Source organism: Papaver somniferum, chromosome 7 (assembly GCF_003573695.1).
Source record: "Papaver somniferum cultivar HN1 chromosome 7, ASM357369v1, whole genome shotgun sequence".
Classification (NCBI taxonomy): Eukaryota; Viridiplantae; Streptophyta; class Magnoliopsida; order Ranunculales; family Papaveraceae; genus Papaver; species Papaver somniferum.
Window position 1 is genome coordinate 123,922,771 of NC_039364.1, and position 20,614 is coordinate 123,943,384.

The 20,614-nt window shown below is 38.4% G+C and overlaps 1 protein-coding gene across 1 annotated transcript; it reads left to right on the top strand.

The window, feature by feature from the left end:
• Positions 1 to 8,502: 8,502 nt before the first annotated feature.
• Positions 8,503 to 9,045, top strand: LOC113295167 (trigger factor-like). Its single transcript, XM_026543524.1, has 2 exons — positions 8,503 to 8,704; positions 8,768 to 9,045. Exons 1-2 carry the CDS (start codon positions 8,503 to 8,505, stop codon positions 9,043 to 9,045), a joined length of 480 nt encoding a protein of 159 aa, XP_026399309.1.
• The last annotated feature ends 11,569 nt before the right edge of the window (positions 9,046 to 20,614 follow it).

The following is a 20,614-nucleotide window of genomic DNA, read 5'->3' on the forward strand; positions in this document are numbered from 1 at the left end:
GAATTCTTTCTTGGTTAATGGTTGTCTATCCTGCAAGAAAAGTTCTGAATCAAATAATCATATTTTTCTCCATTGTACTACCACTTCAGTATGGAATCATTTTTATGGATAGATACAAGATCTAATGGGTACTTCAGGGATCAAAAAGAATGACCCTAATTTGTCCATTAGAAAGAAAGTATGGACTATACCTATTTCCAGTTTGTTGGAAAATATGGGTGGGAAAAAAACATGCACTTTATGGAAGATACAATGAGCTAAAGGTCATCATTGATAATGTTAAGATTCAGATTTTCATCTGTTGTGTGTGGGGAGAAATATTTTTGATGGCTATAATTTGAATGATGTAATTTTATGTCCTTTGTAAGATATTTATTAAGAGTTTTGTAAGGTTATTGGACAATTTTTTTTTTTTTTTTTTACTATTAGGTTGTATTTTGGATACAAGCTTTGAAGATACGTCAAACTCGTACCTTCACAGATTTCCTATCGTTATCCCCTGTTTGGGATGAGATATCGGTTGTTGCTCTTTTCTCTGATCCCTGATCAAGATTCTGACGGTGTTAGGTATGGATTTCCGGATTATCTTCTAAGTCGGTTGAGGTTAATGGCGGTTATAAGAGAATCAGAGAGAGGGAGAGCGAATTCTCTGAAGTCTATTTGTTATTATCAGAATCAACTTGTTTACATCATAAACCTTTATGGATATATATACATGACATGAACACAACAATTACATGTAGATGACTAAGCACATGACAACCTGGATTTCAATAGTTTCCCGCCTTGTGCTTGTACTGACCTGGGATTGGTTTCCAGGTCTTCCCTTAGCTGACATCATCAACAATCTTCTTAGATTCACATCTAGACTCAGGTCTTCCGCGCCCAACTCCGTGTCTCTGTTTTGTTTAATCGTCTATGGCTTGGTTAATGGACATCTGGTTCAGGTCTTCTACGTATGACCTTGAGTCTTATTTTATATCTCAGTTGTATTACTCTTCAGCTGCCAGTTCTTGGGTAGATGTATGTTATATTTTGTCATCTACAAGCTTCTTTATTTTATTTTTATATCTCCACTACAACTGAGCACAAGTTGATTTTTTGCAGTTAATCACTTTGTTGGTGGGATAGCTGCACTTTTCTTTAATACATTGCCTTTTATGCCCGAAAAAAAGAAGAGTCCATTTTCCAACAGAGATTTTTAGGAATGTAAAAGGCAACAATTTAGTAAATAGGAATGATTTAACATATTTTCACTAAAGTGGTTCTCTCAGTCCTAAAAAGCCCTGATACGGATACGATACATGGACACGAAGCTATGCAGAAACAAAGACGCGAACCTTTCTCAAAATACTAGAACACACACACTTTGGTTCCAGTAACTTGGGCATTCTATTTGGATTTAATAAAATCCATGTAAAAAGTATGGAATGATCCCTAGTCAGACTCGCAACTTCTAGTAGACTACATCAACAAAGATTCTCGATCATTATTATAATAATCAAACAGCTGCTACGTACATTTTCTATCACCTGCAGACATGTATATAGAAAAAGCAACCAAGTTGCTGATACCCTAGCCTCCAAAGGAGCGGATGATGCAAGAATTTTCCAACATCAAGCTAAACCAACTGTTTGAGACTATTGTAATCCCAATTTTAAGTTTACAATCATGTAAATGATGGCTTAAAAGTAAGTCCAATAGAGACCGGCTAATAACCCATTTAATGGTCTGCGTGGATGAGCAAACTCATTTTATCACAGTGGGAAAAGAGTTATCGTTCATAGTTGAGACGATCAACTATATTTTGGATGGCCGTCAGGTTGAGCCGTCCACCGACTAAAATAGAGTTGATCATCCCCGGGTTGGTCGACAACGGGCTACTTTTTTACCCATTATCCAACAACTATGTACAGTAAAACCTCTCCAGAAGAATACTCCATATTAGAATAAAAATTTACGTCCTGATTTGGGCCAGTTATATTTAAGAATAAACTCCATATTGGAATAAGTCATAATTTTTTCTGGTCCTGTCTTAAGGAACCTACCTCCGTATAAGAATAATTGACATCATAATATAAATATATAGCACTTGTCATACATCAAAGTTTAAGATGAAGAGATTCTTGTAACCATATTACAAGTTCGTTTTGCTTCAAAATGGATTTTTTGATTTTTTTTGCACAACTTAATACGAATATCTTCATACTCATTTGATCTCATTTGTCAATTTCCGGTGTGATAAATTGTGATGTATGTGAAAATCCTCATTTAAATAGTTTTTGTTTATACTTAGATACATTTTTGTGTTTCCTATGCATATGCATGAATATGCCCAAATACACATATGAAACAAATTTCTTTTGGTCTGTCAAGTGAGACCTCCATATAAGAATAGCCTTCATATAAGAATATTTTTTTGTGGTCCCTAGGATATTCTTATACAGAGGTTTTACTGTATCCTTCCACCTATATAAATCTCCTCTCGTCCACCAATTAACACACATAACTTCTATACATTTTTATATTTAACAAAAATGCATTTAATTTATTCAATATATTACTTGTTTTCAGTCGTTTAAATCAAGATTTTCTTTTTCTTATCGATCCTAATTTGGAAAATAAGGAAACACACATATGTTTCCCTAATCTTTCCCCAACAACAACAAGCGTTTATGTAACAATTTGATCAGATGGATGAATACTCATATGAAGGGAGTATTATGACCGACGTCGTGATACAATTATACACAGGTCAAATACCGCGAGCTCCATAACCAAGAGAAGTATTGAAAAGATAATATGCGTGGATATTTCGAGGGGATGAAAACTAACGAATGATGCGTGATTATGCTATTGACGGATGTACGTACTGTAATCAAGAATTTTAAGGTCGTTTACGCATACCGAAACACTTGGCTATTAGGATTATTAAAGAGCTTTGTCGGGTAAACCCTTAATTCAACTATCAATTTGATGCACAAAACGTACGAGGACATAGTCCTGAACAAAATGTCACAACAACCTTAATGATTCTAGGTTACGGTTTGCCAGCGGATGCCTGTGATGAGTACATGCATATGGAAAAGCAACAACATACGAAAATTTTAGTATGTTTTGTGAAACTATAGTCAACTATTTTGGTCCACGTTTTCTTACGACAACCAACACAAGATGATGTTGAACGACTACTAGTTGAACATATGAAAAGGGTCTTTCTTTGTATGCTAGGTAGCCTTGATTGTATGCATTGGGTGTGGCATGATGTCTTCATGTCTGGAAAAGTTAATATAAAAAACGGCGGCTTCTTATGACTGTTGGATATGGCATGCTGTTTTTGACCTTCCGGGTTCAAATAACGAAATTATATTTTGCATAAACCGTCACTGTTTGAACAACTAAAGTATGAAACTTCTCCAACTGCAAATTTGACCGTCAATAGAAATAACTATAACATGGGGTATTTTTTTTGCGTACGAAACTTATCCACCATGGTCAACTTTAGTTCATGCTTACGTCGAGATACCATAACACGAGGAAAACCATGATAAAAAATATTTTAACATGAAGCAGATGGGATGTAGGAAGGATGTTGAACAAGAATTTGGAGTTTTAAAGATGACGTTTCATATAATTAATTTGTGGACCATATCGTTTATTTAAACGTTTTGCATAATATGGTAATCGAGGAAAGTCGACGGGATACCAGCTGGACAACTTATGGAGATAAATATTTGAGGAAAGAAGTTCAATCCTATTATGGTATGCCCGCAAGAGAGTATTGAATGGTAGGAGAGAGAATTTAAAATAGAGGTTTATATTTAAGACCAAAGGAGAATCTCACTGCGCATAATTGGGCTGAATTCAGAAGAAGAAACCCTCACATGTTTTTTTGTTACTTTTTAGTAGTCATTTCAATCATTTTAGTTTTATTTATGTAATTTAAGGATCACATTGGGGAAAAAATAAACAACTAAGGATCACGCTGAGTTTAAAACCAAAGACTACATTGAAATTGAAACTAACTATTATATCCAAAATTAAAAATTAATAACTAAGCCGGCGTAATGGCATTATTGTTATACTTATCTAAGGTGTACTCCTCATTAAAGTCAATGTTAACTGTTGTTTGGGCGTTGTCGTGCCTTATGTACTTGAATTTCATCAATTCATCTTTCCAGAGTCGTAATTGTGCAGGATTCATCCTTAACATGTCTGTAGATGGGGCAAAACAAGTTGCTGGTTTTTACGGAATTGAGGAGACGACCGTGCGTAGGAAACTCCTTGAATCGAGCGAACAATTAAACCTCACACAAATGCACTGCAAAAAGGGAGTTCTTTGAATTCGAGAGATCAATCTGTAAGACTCCGGCCTAAACCAAGACAATGGTCGTTCCAGAGTCAATTCGGTCACAAGAGAGGATGGGTCGATCTGTAGGAGGGAAGCTGAGAAATGTGTGAGATAAATGATGATCGAAGATTGTGGGTGTGTTGTGTATTCTGCAAAAAGGAATAAGATAAGCTCTAATTGATTGAATTTGCTCTGTTGAGAGTAATTGCTCAGACGTTGAGTTGTTAATCTCGTGTTGTCTGTTTTGACGAAAGATTGTCTTGTTTTCAATCATGATTCAGAGACTTATTTATATTGCTAGAATTGTAAACACCTTGATCCCATGAAGTGTGACAGTTGCTGGAGTCAAAGAGTTGGGAAGTGGAAATCGTGTTAAAACTAGTTGCTCATCGTGCGGAGACTTGGTTGATTTTCTACCCACTACTTTGCTAACTCCTTCAACTGATTGCACGACTTGCTCACATTCTCATCGTGTGTACGAACACATGTGTCGTAGACCGCCAGACCAAAACCCTAGTTAATGTCCCCCCATGTAACACGATCGATGTCTCGTGATTGTGGAGTCTGCAAGGCAGGCGTGTATTTAGTTAGTCAGTTGCTGACTTCATGGGACGATGAGTCCTTGTATTGCTGAGTCGAACGTGGTTTACGAATATTCTGAGACTCATAAATTGAACGTGTCTGTTGAGACAGAGGTATAATTGTCGAATAAATGCTGATAATTAAGGTAAACAAATATTGTTTACTTGATGAATTGTTGAATATTGCTAGTTGAACCAATATTCCTTAGTCTGAGCAAATATTGCTCATTTGATGAATGTTGCTCGTTTGATGAATTATTGGTAGCATGACCAAATAAAATATTATTTTAAGATACTGGCAACTGAACCGACTATGATTAATAAAATGTTGATCATGGGATCGTCGTAAAATTATTAGCGTTCGAATTTGGAATCATGAACCTTGGACTCGAAACCCTAATTCGATCAATTGATGGTTTATTGAAAATTAACCACTGGGTGAAGGAGGGACCGGGTACATGGGATGATGGGTCGACCATGTAGCGCCCAGATGCTCGAGTGAGCAAATACCAAAGTCTCTTGAAGACCAGTTGGTGAAAGGATGATTAAATGCTGGTTTAATCATTTATTCAAATAATTTTCGTCTGAACCTTAGGTGATAAAACCTTATAAATTATAAAGAGATGAAGGACCGACCAAGGGGTCATGAAACCGTCCCTGGTTGGTCACGGGATCGACTGATGATCGTTTTATGAAATTCCAAAATTGTTTGAAAGAGTTTTAACCTAATATGACTAAATTAGGTCAAATGATGAAAGTAAGTGGGACCGGCCTCTTGCAAGCCAAAGAGCCAACCTTGGTCGGTCAAGGTAACATGCTCACGTCGCCAGAGTGTCCATGTCTCAGTCCTGAGAATTTTGATATTTTCTGATGTGCGTTTGAGCAACATTTTGAGAAAATATGAAGAAATCAAGGATTTTGCTGAAACTGAGGAAACTTCATAAGATGAAGGAAATAATAATAATAAAATTAAGGAATCATGAAGTGTGGGACCGTCTATGGCCAAGGCATGGCCGACCGTCCAATGAGCCTGGTCCCATGACACTTTTCCTAATTTTATATTATTTTCATGATTTTAGGGAAATATCATGAAATCAAGGAGTTTGTTGAAACCAAGGAGTTTTGTTGAAATCAAGGAGTTTCCTTGAAGTGAAGGAGTTTCCATGAGATGAGGGAAACAAATAATATTAATAATAATAAAATAAGGGCGTGTGGGACCGGCTTGGGCATGGTCGTCCGGCTAGGGCCCGGTCGCACGAGTTTCCCTAATTTTATCCTTTTTCCTTAATGTGAAGGAAATATCATGAAATCAAGAAATTTCATGGGATCAAGGAAATAATAATAAAATAATAAGGAATGCAAGATGTGGGACCGGACACAACTAGGGCATGACCGGCCGGCTAGTAGGCTTGGTCCCGCACACCTTTCCTAGTTAATTATTATTTCCTTGATGTGAAGGAAACACCATAAAACTGAGGAGTTTCTTTGAAACGAAGGAATTTTGTTTAAATGAGGGAATTTCCATGAGATCAAGGAAAATAATAAAAATATGATAAAATATAAAATTGGGCGTGGGACTCGCCATGATACGACCGGTGGGCCCATTCCCCAGTGTCATGATTAATATTTTATTATTTATTATTTTCTTCCTATTTTGCATAGGTTCATCGTTCCTTCGTGTTTCGGAATGCTCGTTCGTGCATTCAGGTGCTCGTTAGTGCATTATTGCCGAGTACACTTGCACCATTTTGGTCGGGGCTTACTCGATAGTGGCTCAGATGCCCCTACGTTGAATATTTATTACTAACCCATGGAATTCTGCTGGAAAAACCATGAATTGAAGTAACGAAATATTATGAATAATGTAGAATATTTTCCAGGAATTCAGTTAATGAATCTGATAATTTAGGAATAATTAATTGATGACTCTATGCTAGTACGATCGTCAAGGAGCATTAATTATTCAGGAATTGAGTGATATGAGCTTGTTGAAGCGTCATACTTCTTCTATATAGTCAGGGAAAACATTGTTACATCCTGAAGACGTTATTGCTCTATACTAGCAGGCAAGCTGTCTAGGAGTCGTCTAATCTTGCGGTTCTATATAGAATAACTTACTGAAATTGCTCAGTATTCATGAGATATGTCGTTGCCTCATCTGAGAGACTACACATCTATATATACTCTGAGAGACAGTATTCTCAGTCAGAGATTCTTGTAGCATGAGCTTTCATGCTTCAATGAGAGACACGAGCCTCAATACTCATCTGATTGCTGTATCAGGAGCATATATAATTATGGTTTTACGATTTTAGCCCTTGTCGAAAATCCACCATCTACATTAAGTCCTCTGCTTTGTGAGGGACAATCATGTTCCTCAGTCAGCACTGAATGGTGATTTTCCAGTTACAAACAAAATAAGTAATTGAACTTAGTCGTAAGATAAGACATTACCGGATTTTCGATTGCACGAGAAAACTACGGTTTGAACGAAGATCCGAGTGGCATGATAGAGTTTCATCTGACGAGCATAATATTTTGTGCAGCACCGCTGATTTGGTGATGAAACCTTGGTTGGTTTAGGATTCGCGGGTCCGTGCCCAAAAAAGGAAATCCTTGTGGAATTAGGTTTTGGAAATAAAATTTGATATAAAAGGGATTAATCCTTTTTTTTATTTCACCTACACACGACCACTACCTTCATCTCTTCATCACCTTCACACCATCAGGGAGGAGTAAAGTTTTCGTCGGAGCTTTAACGCCGCCGACCGTCGCCGGCACCGACCAGGTACGCAATTTATTTATTTTGTTTGTTGTTTTCATGAGTTGTTCATGTTTTGTTCATGCTGAAGTTATATACATGTGCATGTATGAGTGTGAGTTTTATAGAAAACCCTTGTTTTTAGAAAACGTATGTTCGTTCAATCGTTAGTTTGAGAAACTAATAATAATCCCTGACTTAGGAGAGATTTTTTTTATATATAGACCTGTGTCTAGTGATAAAATTTTATTTATGAGCTTTCATGGAAATCAAAACTTTATCTTAAAAGGTGTGAGTTTTTTCACAAAATCGAGATAAACCTTCGTTTCAAAGATTAACGATCGTACGAAGAAAAAATATGATATATATTTTTTGTTGACGGAATCGTGGAATATCCACAATTTTATTCACGTGAGTTTTGCTCACGTCAAAAAAATATATATATATTTTTACAGATTTACGTGAATAAATCACGTTTTTTGTATATATATAAATATATATCTTGAAAATCAAAGCCTGACTTTGAGTAATATTTTAGAGGTAGACAATTATTTATGATAAAATATTGTTTAGTTTTCATAATTCTATGGTGAATGTTTACACAGTAGAAGTGTTTATGATTTTATGAAAACCTGAGTTTTGCTCGTCTTTTGTAGATTTCGAAGAAACGAGTAAGTTTTGAAGCGTTAACTCTTGTATTGCAATCACTATTGTTGGAGAAATCATAAACAGGTAAGAGTTGAGGATTACCATTTCGTTTTGAAATTGATATTTGCATATCCATGATTCCGCGTTTCTGGTTTCAGATAATGGTGACCTCCAGCAGTGATTATTCCTCTAGCTCTTCTGATGAGGATTCCAGGATTCCTTTGGCCAAAGCACGTGCCAATATGGATCATGCTAAGAAGACAATAAATGGCATGTCCCTCGATGAGCTGAAAGCTGCTCGCGATGAACTCTTGAAGAGGAAGGACAAAGAGGAGATAACTGCTGAGTATCGGGAGAAGAAACGTAGAATTTAGCGGAAAACACAAGAGGCCGAGGAGAGACCCCGATCTCGTCCTTATGGTGTAGCCTCAGACTCAGATCCCTCAGATGTCGAGGAAGAACCCTGGGAGCCGGAGGAACGCAGAAGTAGGCTGTATCCACCTCACAGGGAAATTGAGTGGCAGGTTAAGGATGATCTTCAAGCTGCATGTGATGAAGAAGACTACTTGGATGCAATATATGGCGATGTCGAAGAAGAATTCCCTGATGATTCAGACAGTGATTCCGAGAAAGAGTCCGGAGAGGATTCCTCGGAGGATGATGATGATGATGATGATGACGAATCGGATGACTTTGACGATTAGTCTGGCTCATAATCTTGTTTAAACATTTGAATGTTTTTTTTCTTAGTCTTCGTAGTAGACATCTCTTTGATCACTTGAACAGCTTCACTTCAGAATTAGGATTTTCTTTTTGAATGAGAAACCCTTTTATTAATGTTGATTCTTTCTGATTGAATTAAATGAAATGGACCAATGTTCATGTGCCAAAATCCATTATGATTCCTTTCGGCTCTCCCTGGTGATTTCCATCTGCGAAAAATACTAGGATACGTCGCATAGGCTGAGAAAACATGTAACATACACAAATCCGTGCGGCTTTCTGACCATATCCAGCTTTGGTCATTGTCAGTCCCCAATACGTTATTTTCCTCCGCGTCTCCAGTATTGATCTTGTTTGAAACTTAGGGTTTCAGTAAAACTCGCAACTGAATTGACTATTCACAGAAGATAAGTATCCATTGTATCTTGTACTCCCTCCGTCCTACTTTACTTGCCTAAATTGTGTTTTTTTAGCAAATTTGTACCAAAAAATTGTTATATTTTCCATTAAAATTTTCTAATTATCAAGAAAGAAGCAAAAACTACGATATGAAAACTAGTATATTAAACAGACAATTTGGAAGATCGATAGTGTATGTGAAAGTAATTTGAATTTCTTTCAAGTTTTTGCAAAATCCAATTTAAGCAAGTAAACTAGGACGGAGGGAGTATATATCTCAAGACTTAGGGTTTATCATTTATCGAAATATTTCCTCCATTCCTGAGTTAGTTTCATCGTACAGAGAAAATCTTGATTATCATACCTTCACCGACATGTCAGACATCGGTTCATCTCCTGATGTGTCTCCATTAAAGTGGGGAGGCAAGAAATCCGATTTGGTATGTGGTATTCCTTTTTCTGTTTCTTTGTTTTGCGCAGTCAATGGCTGATTAAAGAAAGCGTTTGTTGCAGATGAACCAAGGCGACCAATGTTCTTCTTCTTCCCCGCATAACTCAAGACCCAAGCATACAATAAAGATTCCTGCATGTTTCAAACCTGCTCGTGCAGGCGTCGGAGCATCTGCAAGTCTTGATAGAGAACTTCTTGAATAATATTTATCCAAATGTCTATTGAACTTGAATGTTATATTTGCATGTTGATATTCATGTTGTAGAGGACGGGAAGAAGAAGAAAAGACAACCGGCAGCATCAATTGATGATGATCATGTTGACGACGACTCGATCAACATTGTAGACGCTGATGTTGGAGTTCTTCGCGAGTACCCGACTGCTGGGCTTGCATTTGACATTCCCATGGTAAATACTTTCCCAGGTAATCAACTTGTTGGCGGTTTCATCGTGCCCAAGTGTCATGCGCTTCTGTACACCAAAATCTGGAGAAAATATGGACACATTGCCACCACAGAAGCATGGAGGGGTTTCTTTCCAACTCTCTTGACCACGGTTGCTGGCTTGTTACCTATTATTGATGAGATGGACAGGAAGAACTTGCGGGATGTCAAGAATAAAGAGCTTTACATGTGGAATGATATGATCTCGAATTGTGAGCTCTTGAAATTCAATGTAGACTGGCTTCGTCGTCGCATCGAAATTATCAAGATTGATAGGGCTGCAGTTGTTGCTCACATGATCTCCTCGTTGACTGCTATTATGGAGGAAGAGAGAGCTCTCACTTTGGAATCAACGAGAGTTGATAAAGCAATTGAGGATCTGAGGATAAGGAATGAAAACTTGCGAACAAAGCTGAATATGATGTCCAGTAAGAATTATCTGTTATTGGACGGTGTGCTCTAAATGAGCATTTATGATTGTTGTTTCTCGAATAAGTTTAGGCTTTTCTTTAGGTAGAATAATTGATCATGGCAAGAAGGAAATTTTGTTCATTTATGAGACGTTTAATGAACAAAGGAGCATTTTGCATGCTCTTTGGAGGAATATAAATTACATTTTAAAAGTGCTTGAAATGATGAAAAGGTAATTGTTTTTTCTACGGATCAGGCATAATATGCTTTGAGCCATTTACCGTTGATTATATATACTTCCACTCCTCCGTCAATAGCTAAGATCTTGTAATATCCACTGGATACTGCCTTGATGACTACATATGGTCCTTCCCATTTCGAAGAGAACTTGGGAGCAGACAAATCTTGTTGAATGTGTTTTGCTGTCTTTAATACCAAATCTCCTACTTGGAATGTTCGATGTCTTACCATTTTGTTGTAAGCTCTGTAGATCCTTTGTTTGTATGCTTCTACGTATTTTTCTACCTTAGCCCTCCTCGACTCAAGCATGTCCAGTTCAGTAATTCTTGAGTTGGACACTTCGGCTTCATCCCATTGTACTCTACTGGCTATTGCAATCCTTGCTGAAGGAATTTTGATTTCTGCTGGGGTATGGAGTCGGCTCCATAGACAAGAGAGTATGGTGAAGTTCCGATCGAGCTTCTTGGTGCGGTGCGGTAGGCCCATAAAGCCATAGGAAATTGTTCATGCCACACTTGCGGATTATCATGAATTATTCGACTGAGAATTCGGGTCAAAGTTTTGTTGGTGCTTTCTGCTTGTCCGTTTCCCTTGGGATAGTATGGTGTAGAGAAAACTTGTTTGATGTCGTATTCCTCGAGCAGTTCTGTCACGTGCTTGTTGGCAAAAGGAGTTCCGTGATCGGTGACAATGTGTTTAGGAACACTGAATCTACATATTATGTATTCTTTGATGAAGGATGCAATCGTGACTCCAGTGGTGCTTCGGAGAGGAATAGCTTCAAACCATTTGGTAACATACTCAGTTGCAGTGATGATGTATTCATGATGCTTCGAAGATGCTGGATTGACCTTCCTGATGATATCCAGTCCCCACCTATAGAAAGAACATAGACTATTTACAGAATTCAATGGGAGACAAGGAGTGTGGATGAGATTACCATGTATTTGGCATTGATGACACCTCTGAACGTGTGCAGCTGCATCGTCTTCCATGGTCGGCCAATAATATTTCTCATGAATCTGGAGAAATAATTTTCTTTTTCCTTGATGTTCTCCATCGTGCATTTCCTTTAAAATTGTTGGGATTTCATGCTCAGCTAAACATCTCAGTAAATTCCCGCCAAAACTTTTGCGGTATAAGATTCCATCAAGAAAGAAAAATCTTTAGCTCTCTGAATGAGTTTGACCCATAGTATCCCATCCTTTGAATCTTTCTGTAAAGTGTTACCACCAACGTATGTCCGCAGATTTCTTCATGTATGCGTCTGAGTTGTTCGTCCGCTTCGTCGTTTCCGAGACATCGTGATGAGGACCCATCAGGATTTCGATAGTATAACGCTCCGTGAAGCAAGAAATAACTCTGTAATTCCTTGAGGCTGACTTTCCCTTTTGAAAGAGAACTGCTCAATTCATGAATAATAGGTGCTCGCCAATCGTTTGCTTGAATGTCCTCGACTTGAGCAAGCCAGGTAGATGACACAATACGCCTCTGTACTGTGATGGTTTTCTCTGCTCCTTCGAATTGCAGCTTAGAAGCAAGAGTTTCTAGGAAGTCGACATGTCTATTGTTAGTTCGTCCAGTATGAACGATCGTTGCATCAGCAAAATGAGTTAATATTCTTTGAGCTTCAACTCTGAATGGCGCGAGCGTGATTTCTTTGAGAGAGTATGCTCCATTCATTTTATTGACCAGTAGTTTTGAATCTCCCCTTATCTCAAGGTGTGTTTATCCTGCTTGCTTGAATGGAGAAAGCTTAGTAAGAAAGCTTCATATTCTGCTGAATTGTTGGTACAATGAAAATCCAGCTTGAATGAATGTGAGAAGACTTCGCCAGATGGAGATACTAGCACTATGCCCGCTCCTTCGGTATCATTGCTAGGTGGTTGCGGATCCGTCAAAGTATAAAAGCCATGTCTCTTCTTTGATGACTAAGACTTATGGAAACTCGTCGGGCACATCTTCATGTAACATTATTGTATCTTCCCTTGGAAAAGCAGCGAGCAAATCTACAACTGCTTGGACTTTGATTGCTTTAGGTGGTACACAATCTATGTCAAACTCTGACATCTGAAGTAGCCACTTTGCTGGTCTCCCTATCAAGGCTGGCTTTGATAGTAGAAACTTTATAGGGTCAGCCTTGGAGACAACACGACTCTGTTGGATAAAAAATAGTGCCTGAATTTCTGGATTGCACGCACTAATGCTAGACATGCTCTTTCGGCTTTTGGGTATCGGAGTTGAGCGTCCCTCATCGTACGGATGAAGTATTAAATCGGACGTTTGATACCTTCTTCATCTTCTTGAGAAAGAAGTGCTCCAATAGCGACATCGCTGGAAGCTGTGTAGAGTATTAGTGATCGTCCTTGCGCTGGAGATTTCATGACAGCAGGTGATAGCAGTATCTGCTGTATTTTCTGGAATGCTTCTTGCTAGACGGTTGTCCATGTAAAACTCACTCCTTTCTTCAGTATAGGGGTGAACGAAGCAATGAGTTGAGCCAATACAGGAATGAAGCGTCGAATATAATTTACCTTGCCCATTAAACTCTGGAGTTCTTTCACAGTGCGTGGAGGAGGCATGGTAGTAATGGCTTTCGTCTTGTCTGGATCAACTTTGATTCCTTCTGCGGTGACCAAGAATCCTAGAAACTTTCCGGAGGAAATACCAAAAGCACACTTCAGAGGATTCATCTTTAATTTGTATTCTCTGCATCTTTCAAAAACTTGTCTTAGAACTTCGAGGTGGGATGCTCGAGTCTTCGACTTTACCACCACATCATCAACATAGTCTTCTACTTGCTTGTGCATCATGTCGTGGAATATGACAGTCATGGCTCGTTGATAAGTGGCACCTGCATTCTTCAATCCGAAGGGCATCACAGTGTAGTGAAAGTTCCCAATAGGAGTACAGAATGCGGTCTTGTTGGCATCATGCTCGTACATCTTGATCTGGTTGTATCCACTGTAACCATCCATGAATGAGAACATACCGCGACCACTGGTTGCATCAACGAGCATATCAATGTTGGGTAAGGTAAAATCATCATTTGGACAACATTAGTTCAGATTCCTCAAATCAACGTAGCATCTGATTTGACCATTTTTCTTCTTGACGGGAACAACGTTTGCCAACCATGTTGGATGTTGAATAGGTTTGATGAATCCTGCTGTTAGTAGTTTCTGAATCTCGACTTTGGTTTGTTCCTCGACTTCGTGTCTGAACTGCCTAGGCAGTTGTTTGAAAGTTTTGGAGCCAGGAGTGATAGGCAGATCATGCGTAACTAATCTGTCGTCTAGACCAGGCATTTCTTCATACGTTCAGGCGAAGACATCCTGATATTCTTTCAGCAGATTTATCAGCTCCGTTCGTTCCTATGATGACAGCGCGGAACTAATTAAAATTGACCTTGGATCATCTTCTGTCCCGATATTGATTGTTTCGAGATCATCAGTGCCGTCTTGCAATTGTCGTGGAGCGTCTTGAACCTCTTCTTCGAGTGATGACTCGCTCTGACATGATTCTTCGGGGCGGGGAAACTTTTCATTGTTCTCCTCGGTTAATTGCTGATCTTTGTATCGGCGATAAATGATCCTCCGCATCATGACTAGATATAAAATTGGACCTCGGGGTTGAAATATGATCCTTGTGGCGTTTAATCGGTGTAGCAGATAACTTGATCGACTTAGCATCTGAGGATGATGGTTTGTCAGCAACTTCTTCAATGGACTTCCAGTTTGGGAGTGGAGTACTGTAAATCCTTCTTGGAGGTTCAGGGATATCCTTTTGATACTCAAGGAATTTAGTATCATAGACCAGGGCGTAAGGATATGATGAAACTGCAATACGAACAATTTTGTTATTGAGCAGAGCTTTCATGCATTGATGATACGTCGAAGGAACCACTTTATTGTCATGGAGCCACGGTCGTCCGAGGATCATGTGATAATCAGGCTCTTGTTCGATCACGTGAAATTTGACCTTTGATTGAATAGGCCCTACCTTCAAGTCTATGTATGCATATCCATATGTATGGATCTGGCTTCCTTCGAAACCTGTCATCAAGATGGGATGGAGAACAATTTTATTCTGTGGGAACTTGGCCGCTTTGAGAGTCTTAATAGTAATAATGTTTGTAGAAGGGCCCATATCGACAAGATCTCTCTTGAACTCGGAGTCTTTGATAAAACCTGTCACATATAAGGCTCGATTATGCCCTTCATCTGACATGCGATCTTCTTCTCCGAAGGTGATGTTGTTGATCGAATGTTCAGACATCATGGATGCTTCTTCAACTGCTGGGCATGATGGAGTTAGTTGCACGTCTGATGATATTTGGTTGAGTGCAACGAATATGTTCGTACGTTGATCCCTTGAGAAGTGCAGGAGTTCACATAGATTTTCAATCAAGTGTGTGACTTCTTGATCCACCGGCTTCTCATAGGTGGTGAAGCTGTTGGATTGAGGGCTAGCGTCAATAGTGTCGAGGGATGAGCGCTCCACAACTTGCGGTCCTAAGATTCTCGTCAGGTTCATCATGCAGTTGAACAAATTATCGATCGCTCCCTTCAATCGATTTATGTTCCTTTCTAAGATCTCTTGCATTCGTGCCAGTTCGGCTAGTGATGGAATTTCTCCATCGAATGCATTAATAGATAAAAAAGGAGTAGTAAAGTATGGATGACGAATATTACCAGAATTATTCGGATGAGCCAGAGAAGCGTCACAATTTGAGAGATTCTGACTGGAGTTTTGAGTAACTGAATTGGATCTAAGACCGACCATCTTTATGAGTATTGAGATTGCAACCGAGAGAATGATCTCCTACTGTGGTCGCCAATCTGTAGATGGGGCAAAACGAGTTGCTGGTTTTTACGGAATTGAGGAGACGACCGTGCGTAGGAAACTCCTTGAACCGAGCGAACTGTTAAACCTCACACAGATGCACTTCAAAAAGGGAGTGCTTTGGATTCGAGAGATCAATATGTAAGACTCCGGCCTAAACCAAGATAATGGTCGTTCCAGAGTCAATTCGGTCACAAGAGAGAATGGGTCGATCTGTAGGAGGGAAGCTGAGAAATGTGTGAGATCAATGATGATCGAAGATTGTGGGTGTGTTGTGTATTCTGCGTAAAGGAATAAGATAAGCTCTAATTGATTGAATTTGCTCTGTTGAGAGTAATTGCTCAGACGTTGAGTTGTTAATCTCGTGTTGTCTGTTTTGACAAAATATTGTCTTTTTTCAATCATGATTCAGAGACTTATTTATATTGCTAGAATTGTAAACACCTTGATCCCATGAAGTGTGGTAGTTGCTGGAGTCAAAGAGTGGGGAAGTGGAAATCGTGTTAAAACCAGTTGCTCATCGTGCGGAGACTTGGTTGATTTTCTACCCACTACTTTGCTAACTCCTTCAACTGATTGCACGACTTGCTCACATTCTCATCATGTGTATGAACACACGTGTCGTAGACCGCCAAACCATAACCCTAGTTAATATCCACCCATGTAACACGATTGATGTCTCGTGATTGTGGAGTATGCAAGGCAGACGTGTATTTGGTTAGTCAGTTGCTGACTTCATGGGATGATGAGTCCTTGTATTGCTGAGTCGAACGTGGTTTGCAAATATTCTGAGACTCATGAATTGAATGTGTCTGTTGAGACAGAGGTATAATTGTCGATAACTGAATATAGTTAAGGTGAAAAAATATTGTTCACTTGATGAATTGTTGAATATTGATAGTTGAACCAATATTCCTTAGTCTGGGAAATGTTTCTCATTTGAACGAATGTTGCTCGTTTGATGAATTATTGGTAGCATGACCAAATAAAATATTATTTTAAGATACTGACAACTGAACCGAGTATGATTAATAAAATGTTGATCATGGGATCGTTGTAAAATTATTAGCGTTCGAATCTGGAATTATGAACCTTGGACTCGAAACCCTAATTCGAACAATTGATGATCAATTGATGGTTTATTGAAAATTAACCACTGGGTGAAGGAGGGACCGGCTACATGGGATGATGGGTCGACCATGTAGCTCCCAAATGCTCGAGTGAGCAAATACCAAAGTCTTTTGAAGACCAGTTGGTGAAAGGATGATTAAATGCTGGTTTAATCATTTATTCAAACAATGTTTGTCTGAAACTTAGGTGATAAAACCTAATAAATTATGAAGAGATGAAGGACCGACCAAGGGGTCATGAAACAGTCCCTGGTTGGTCATGGGATCGACTGACGATCGTTTTATGAAATTCCAAAATTGTTTGAAAGAGTTTTAACCTAATATGACCAAATTAGGTCAAATGATGAAAGTAAGTGGGACCGGCCTCTTGCAAGCCAAAGAGCCAACCTTGGTCGATCAAGGTAACATTCTCACGTCGCCAGAGTGTCCATGTCTCAGTCCTGAGAATTTTGATATTTTCTGATGTGCGTTTGAGCAACATTTTGAGAAAATATGAAGAAATCAAGGATTTTGCTGAAACTGAGGAAAATTCATAAGATGAAGGAAATAATAATAATAAAATGAAGGAATCATGAAGTGTGGGACCGGATATGGAAAAGGCATTGCCGGCCGGCCAATGATCCCGGTCCCATGGCACTTTTCCTAACTTTATATTATTTTCATGGTTTTAGGGAAATATCATGAAATCAAGGAGTTTGTTGAAACCAATGATTTTTGTTGAAATCGGGGAGTTTCCTTGAAGTGAAGGAGTTTCCATGAGATGAGGGAAACAAACAATATTAATAATAATAAAATAAGGATGTATGGGACCGGCTTGGGCATGGTCGGCCGGCTAGGGCCCGGTCCCACGAGTTTCCCTAATTTTATCCTTTTTCCTTAATGTGAAGGAAATATCATGAAATCAAGGAATTTCATGGGATCAAGGAAATAATAATAAAACAATAAGGAATGCAAGGTGTGGGACCGGCCACAACTAGGGCATGAACGGACGGCTAGTAGGCTTGGTCCCGCATACCTTCCTTAATTAATTATTATTCCCTTGATGTGAAGGAAACACCATAAAACTGAGGAGTTTCTTTGAAACGAAGGAATTTTGTTCAAATGAGGGAATTTTCATGAGACCAAGGAAAATAATAAAAATATGATAAAATATAAATTTGGGCGTGGGACTGACCACGACACGACCGGCCGGCTGGTGGGCCCAATCCCCAACATCATGATTAATATTTTATTGTTTATTATTTTCTTCCTATTTTGCATAGGTTCATCGTTCCTTCGTGTTTTGGAATGCTCGTTCGTGCATTCAAGTGCTCGTTAATGCATCATTGCCGAGTACACTTGAACCATTTTGGTCGGGGCTTACTCGATAGTGGCTCAGATGCCCGTACATTGAATATTTACTATTAACCCATGGAATTCTGCCGGGAAAAACCATGAATTGAAGTAACGAAATATTATGAATAATGTAGAATATTTTTCAGGAATTCAGTTAATGAATCTGAAAATTTAGGAATAATTAATTGATGACTATATACTAGTACGATCGTCTAAGAGCATTAATTATTCAGGAATTGAGTGATATGAGCTTGTTGAAGCGTCATACTTCTTCTATATAGTCAGGGAAAACATTGTTACATCCTGAAGACGTTATTGCTCTATAATAGCAGGAAAGCTGTCTAGGAGCCGTCTAATCTTGCGGTTCTATATAGAATAACTTACTGAAATTGCTCAGTATTCATGAGATATGTCGTTGCCTCAGCTGAGAGACTACACATCTACATATACTCTGAGAGACAGTATTCTCAGTCAGAGATTCTTGTGGCATGAGCTTTCATGATTCAATGAGAGACATGAGCCTCAATACTCATCTGATTGCTGGATCAGGAGCATGTATAATTATGGTTTTACGATTTTAGCCCTTGACGAAAATCCACCATCTACAATGTCCATTCCCAGAATTCTTCTCATGTGCACATTAAACAAATCTTGTTCAACTGCCTTATGACCTTTCTTGATTTCTTCAACCATATGCGCTCAGATGTCTTAACAATATCGACCTTTTCTTGTTTTTCAAAAAATTCTTGGATGTTGAATACTCAAGATGATAATTGTACGACATCTTGAGTTTCCCGTATGTTCCTTTTTTTTTCATTTCCATTAACATTAAGATTAAAATTACCTTGTCGGGATCCGCCAATATTGGGTTGAGGGTTTGAGTTTGTTTGTGGTAAATAATAAGGAGACCCAGGTTGTTGAGAAACATATGTAGTCTCGTAAGGTGGTTCCTTTGGTACTTGATATATATTCAACATACCATGGTTATTGTTGAGATGTGAATATCGATTTAGTCCTACACGTCCTAGTCACAACAGTGACAACACCTTTTTCTAGAATTGAATGAGAGAGAACCTCCTTTCCATTGTACTATGTCCTTACTTATATAGGCTTTTTCCAAAACCCTTCTTTTCATGACATCATGCCACATGTCATGGAAGCTTCTTTATTTACAACTATTGCCATTTCTCCTAGTGTAACCTTAAACTTCTCCATAAATTCTTTCCTTGTCCTTTCTATTTCATGGGCATGTCTTATTGGACTTGGGCTTTAGTCCCCATGTCTCATGGTGGGCTTGTCCTCCCTTTAGGGGCTTCCTAGCCCTGCTAAGGGGTAATTATTTTCATGTATCAACAGTTATAATTTAATCATCTTTCTGGAGATGTGGAAATAGGCTTCGTGCTTGAAACTCGCATTTCTTTATTTTTTGATATTCCTCTCGAGTTTTTCGTTGTTGCAGTTTGAACATTTATAAATTCGAACAAGCATAACATGTTTTAAAAATTAATTAAACAATTTGAAATGCTACTTACCGCACCAACTTCAGTATCACAACTCGTTTTGCAACGATTCATTTGCATCATCAAAAATACCTAACTGTTCACGTCTTTACTGATTGTATTAAAACGACCCGACAACCTAAAAACATCACCACTTTTTATATTCCTAGTTTACTGACTAAATTGTTTAAAAATGTCCCCCCAAAGCGTATTATGTTGTTGTTGAACACCATTGATAGGATCAAGCGTAAATGATATATAATCCCTGCAAATAACTTTATTTTCATCCAGACTATATTTTGGACATCGAACTTTCGCTGTCGATGTATTTTGTGTTTGTGATGAACTGGTCATTTTTTGGGGATTTTTTTCTTTAGATTTTGAATTTAAGAGTTTTAGATTCAAAGTGAAATTATACTTATTATTTTTTTTTTTGGATGTATAAGGTGTAATTCTAGAGTTAAAAATAGTCAAATTATAGAAAATGAAGTTAGAGCCGTTGGATGAATGTTTCAATCATCTCAAGTTGAGATAGGCAAGCCCATCTGGTTGACCATTTACTTACTTTCCTTGGGGTGGGAGTGGATGGAGTGAACAAATTACCTCGTTCATCATCCCACTAGAGTTGCTCTTAGACTAAGTTCTATGGACTAGATCAGACAAAAAGCGTTGCAGATTAGAAAAAAAAAGCATTGTTTATTTTTAACACTACTTCTCTCTCTAGATATATCTCGCATGTAAACTAGTAGCGAGATAGTTTCGCCGAATGGTTCAGGGCAAAGAAAATCAACTTTTCG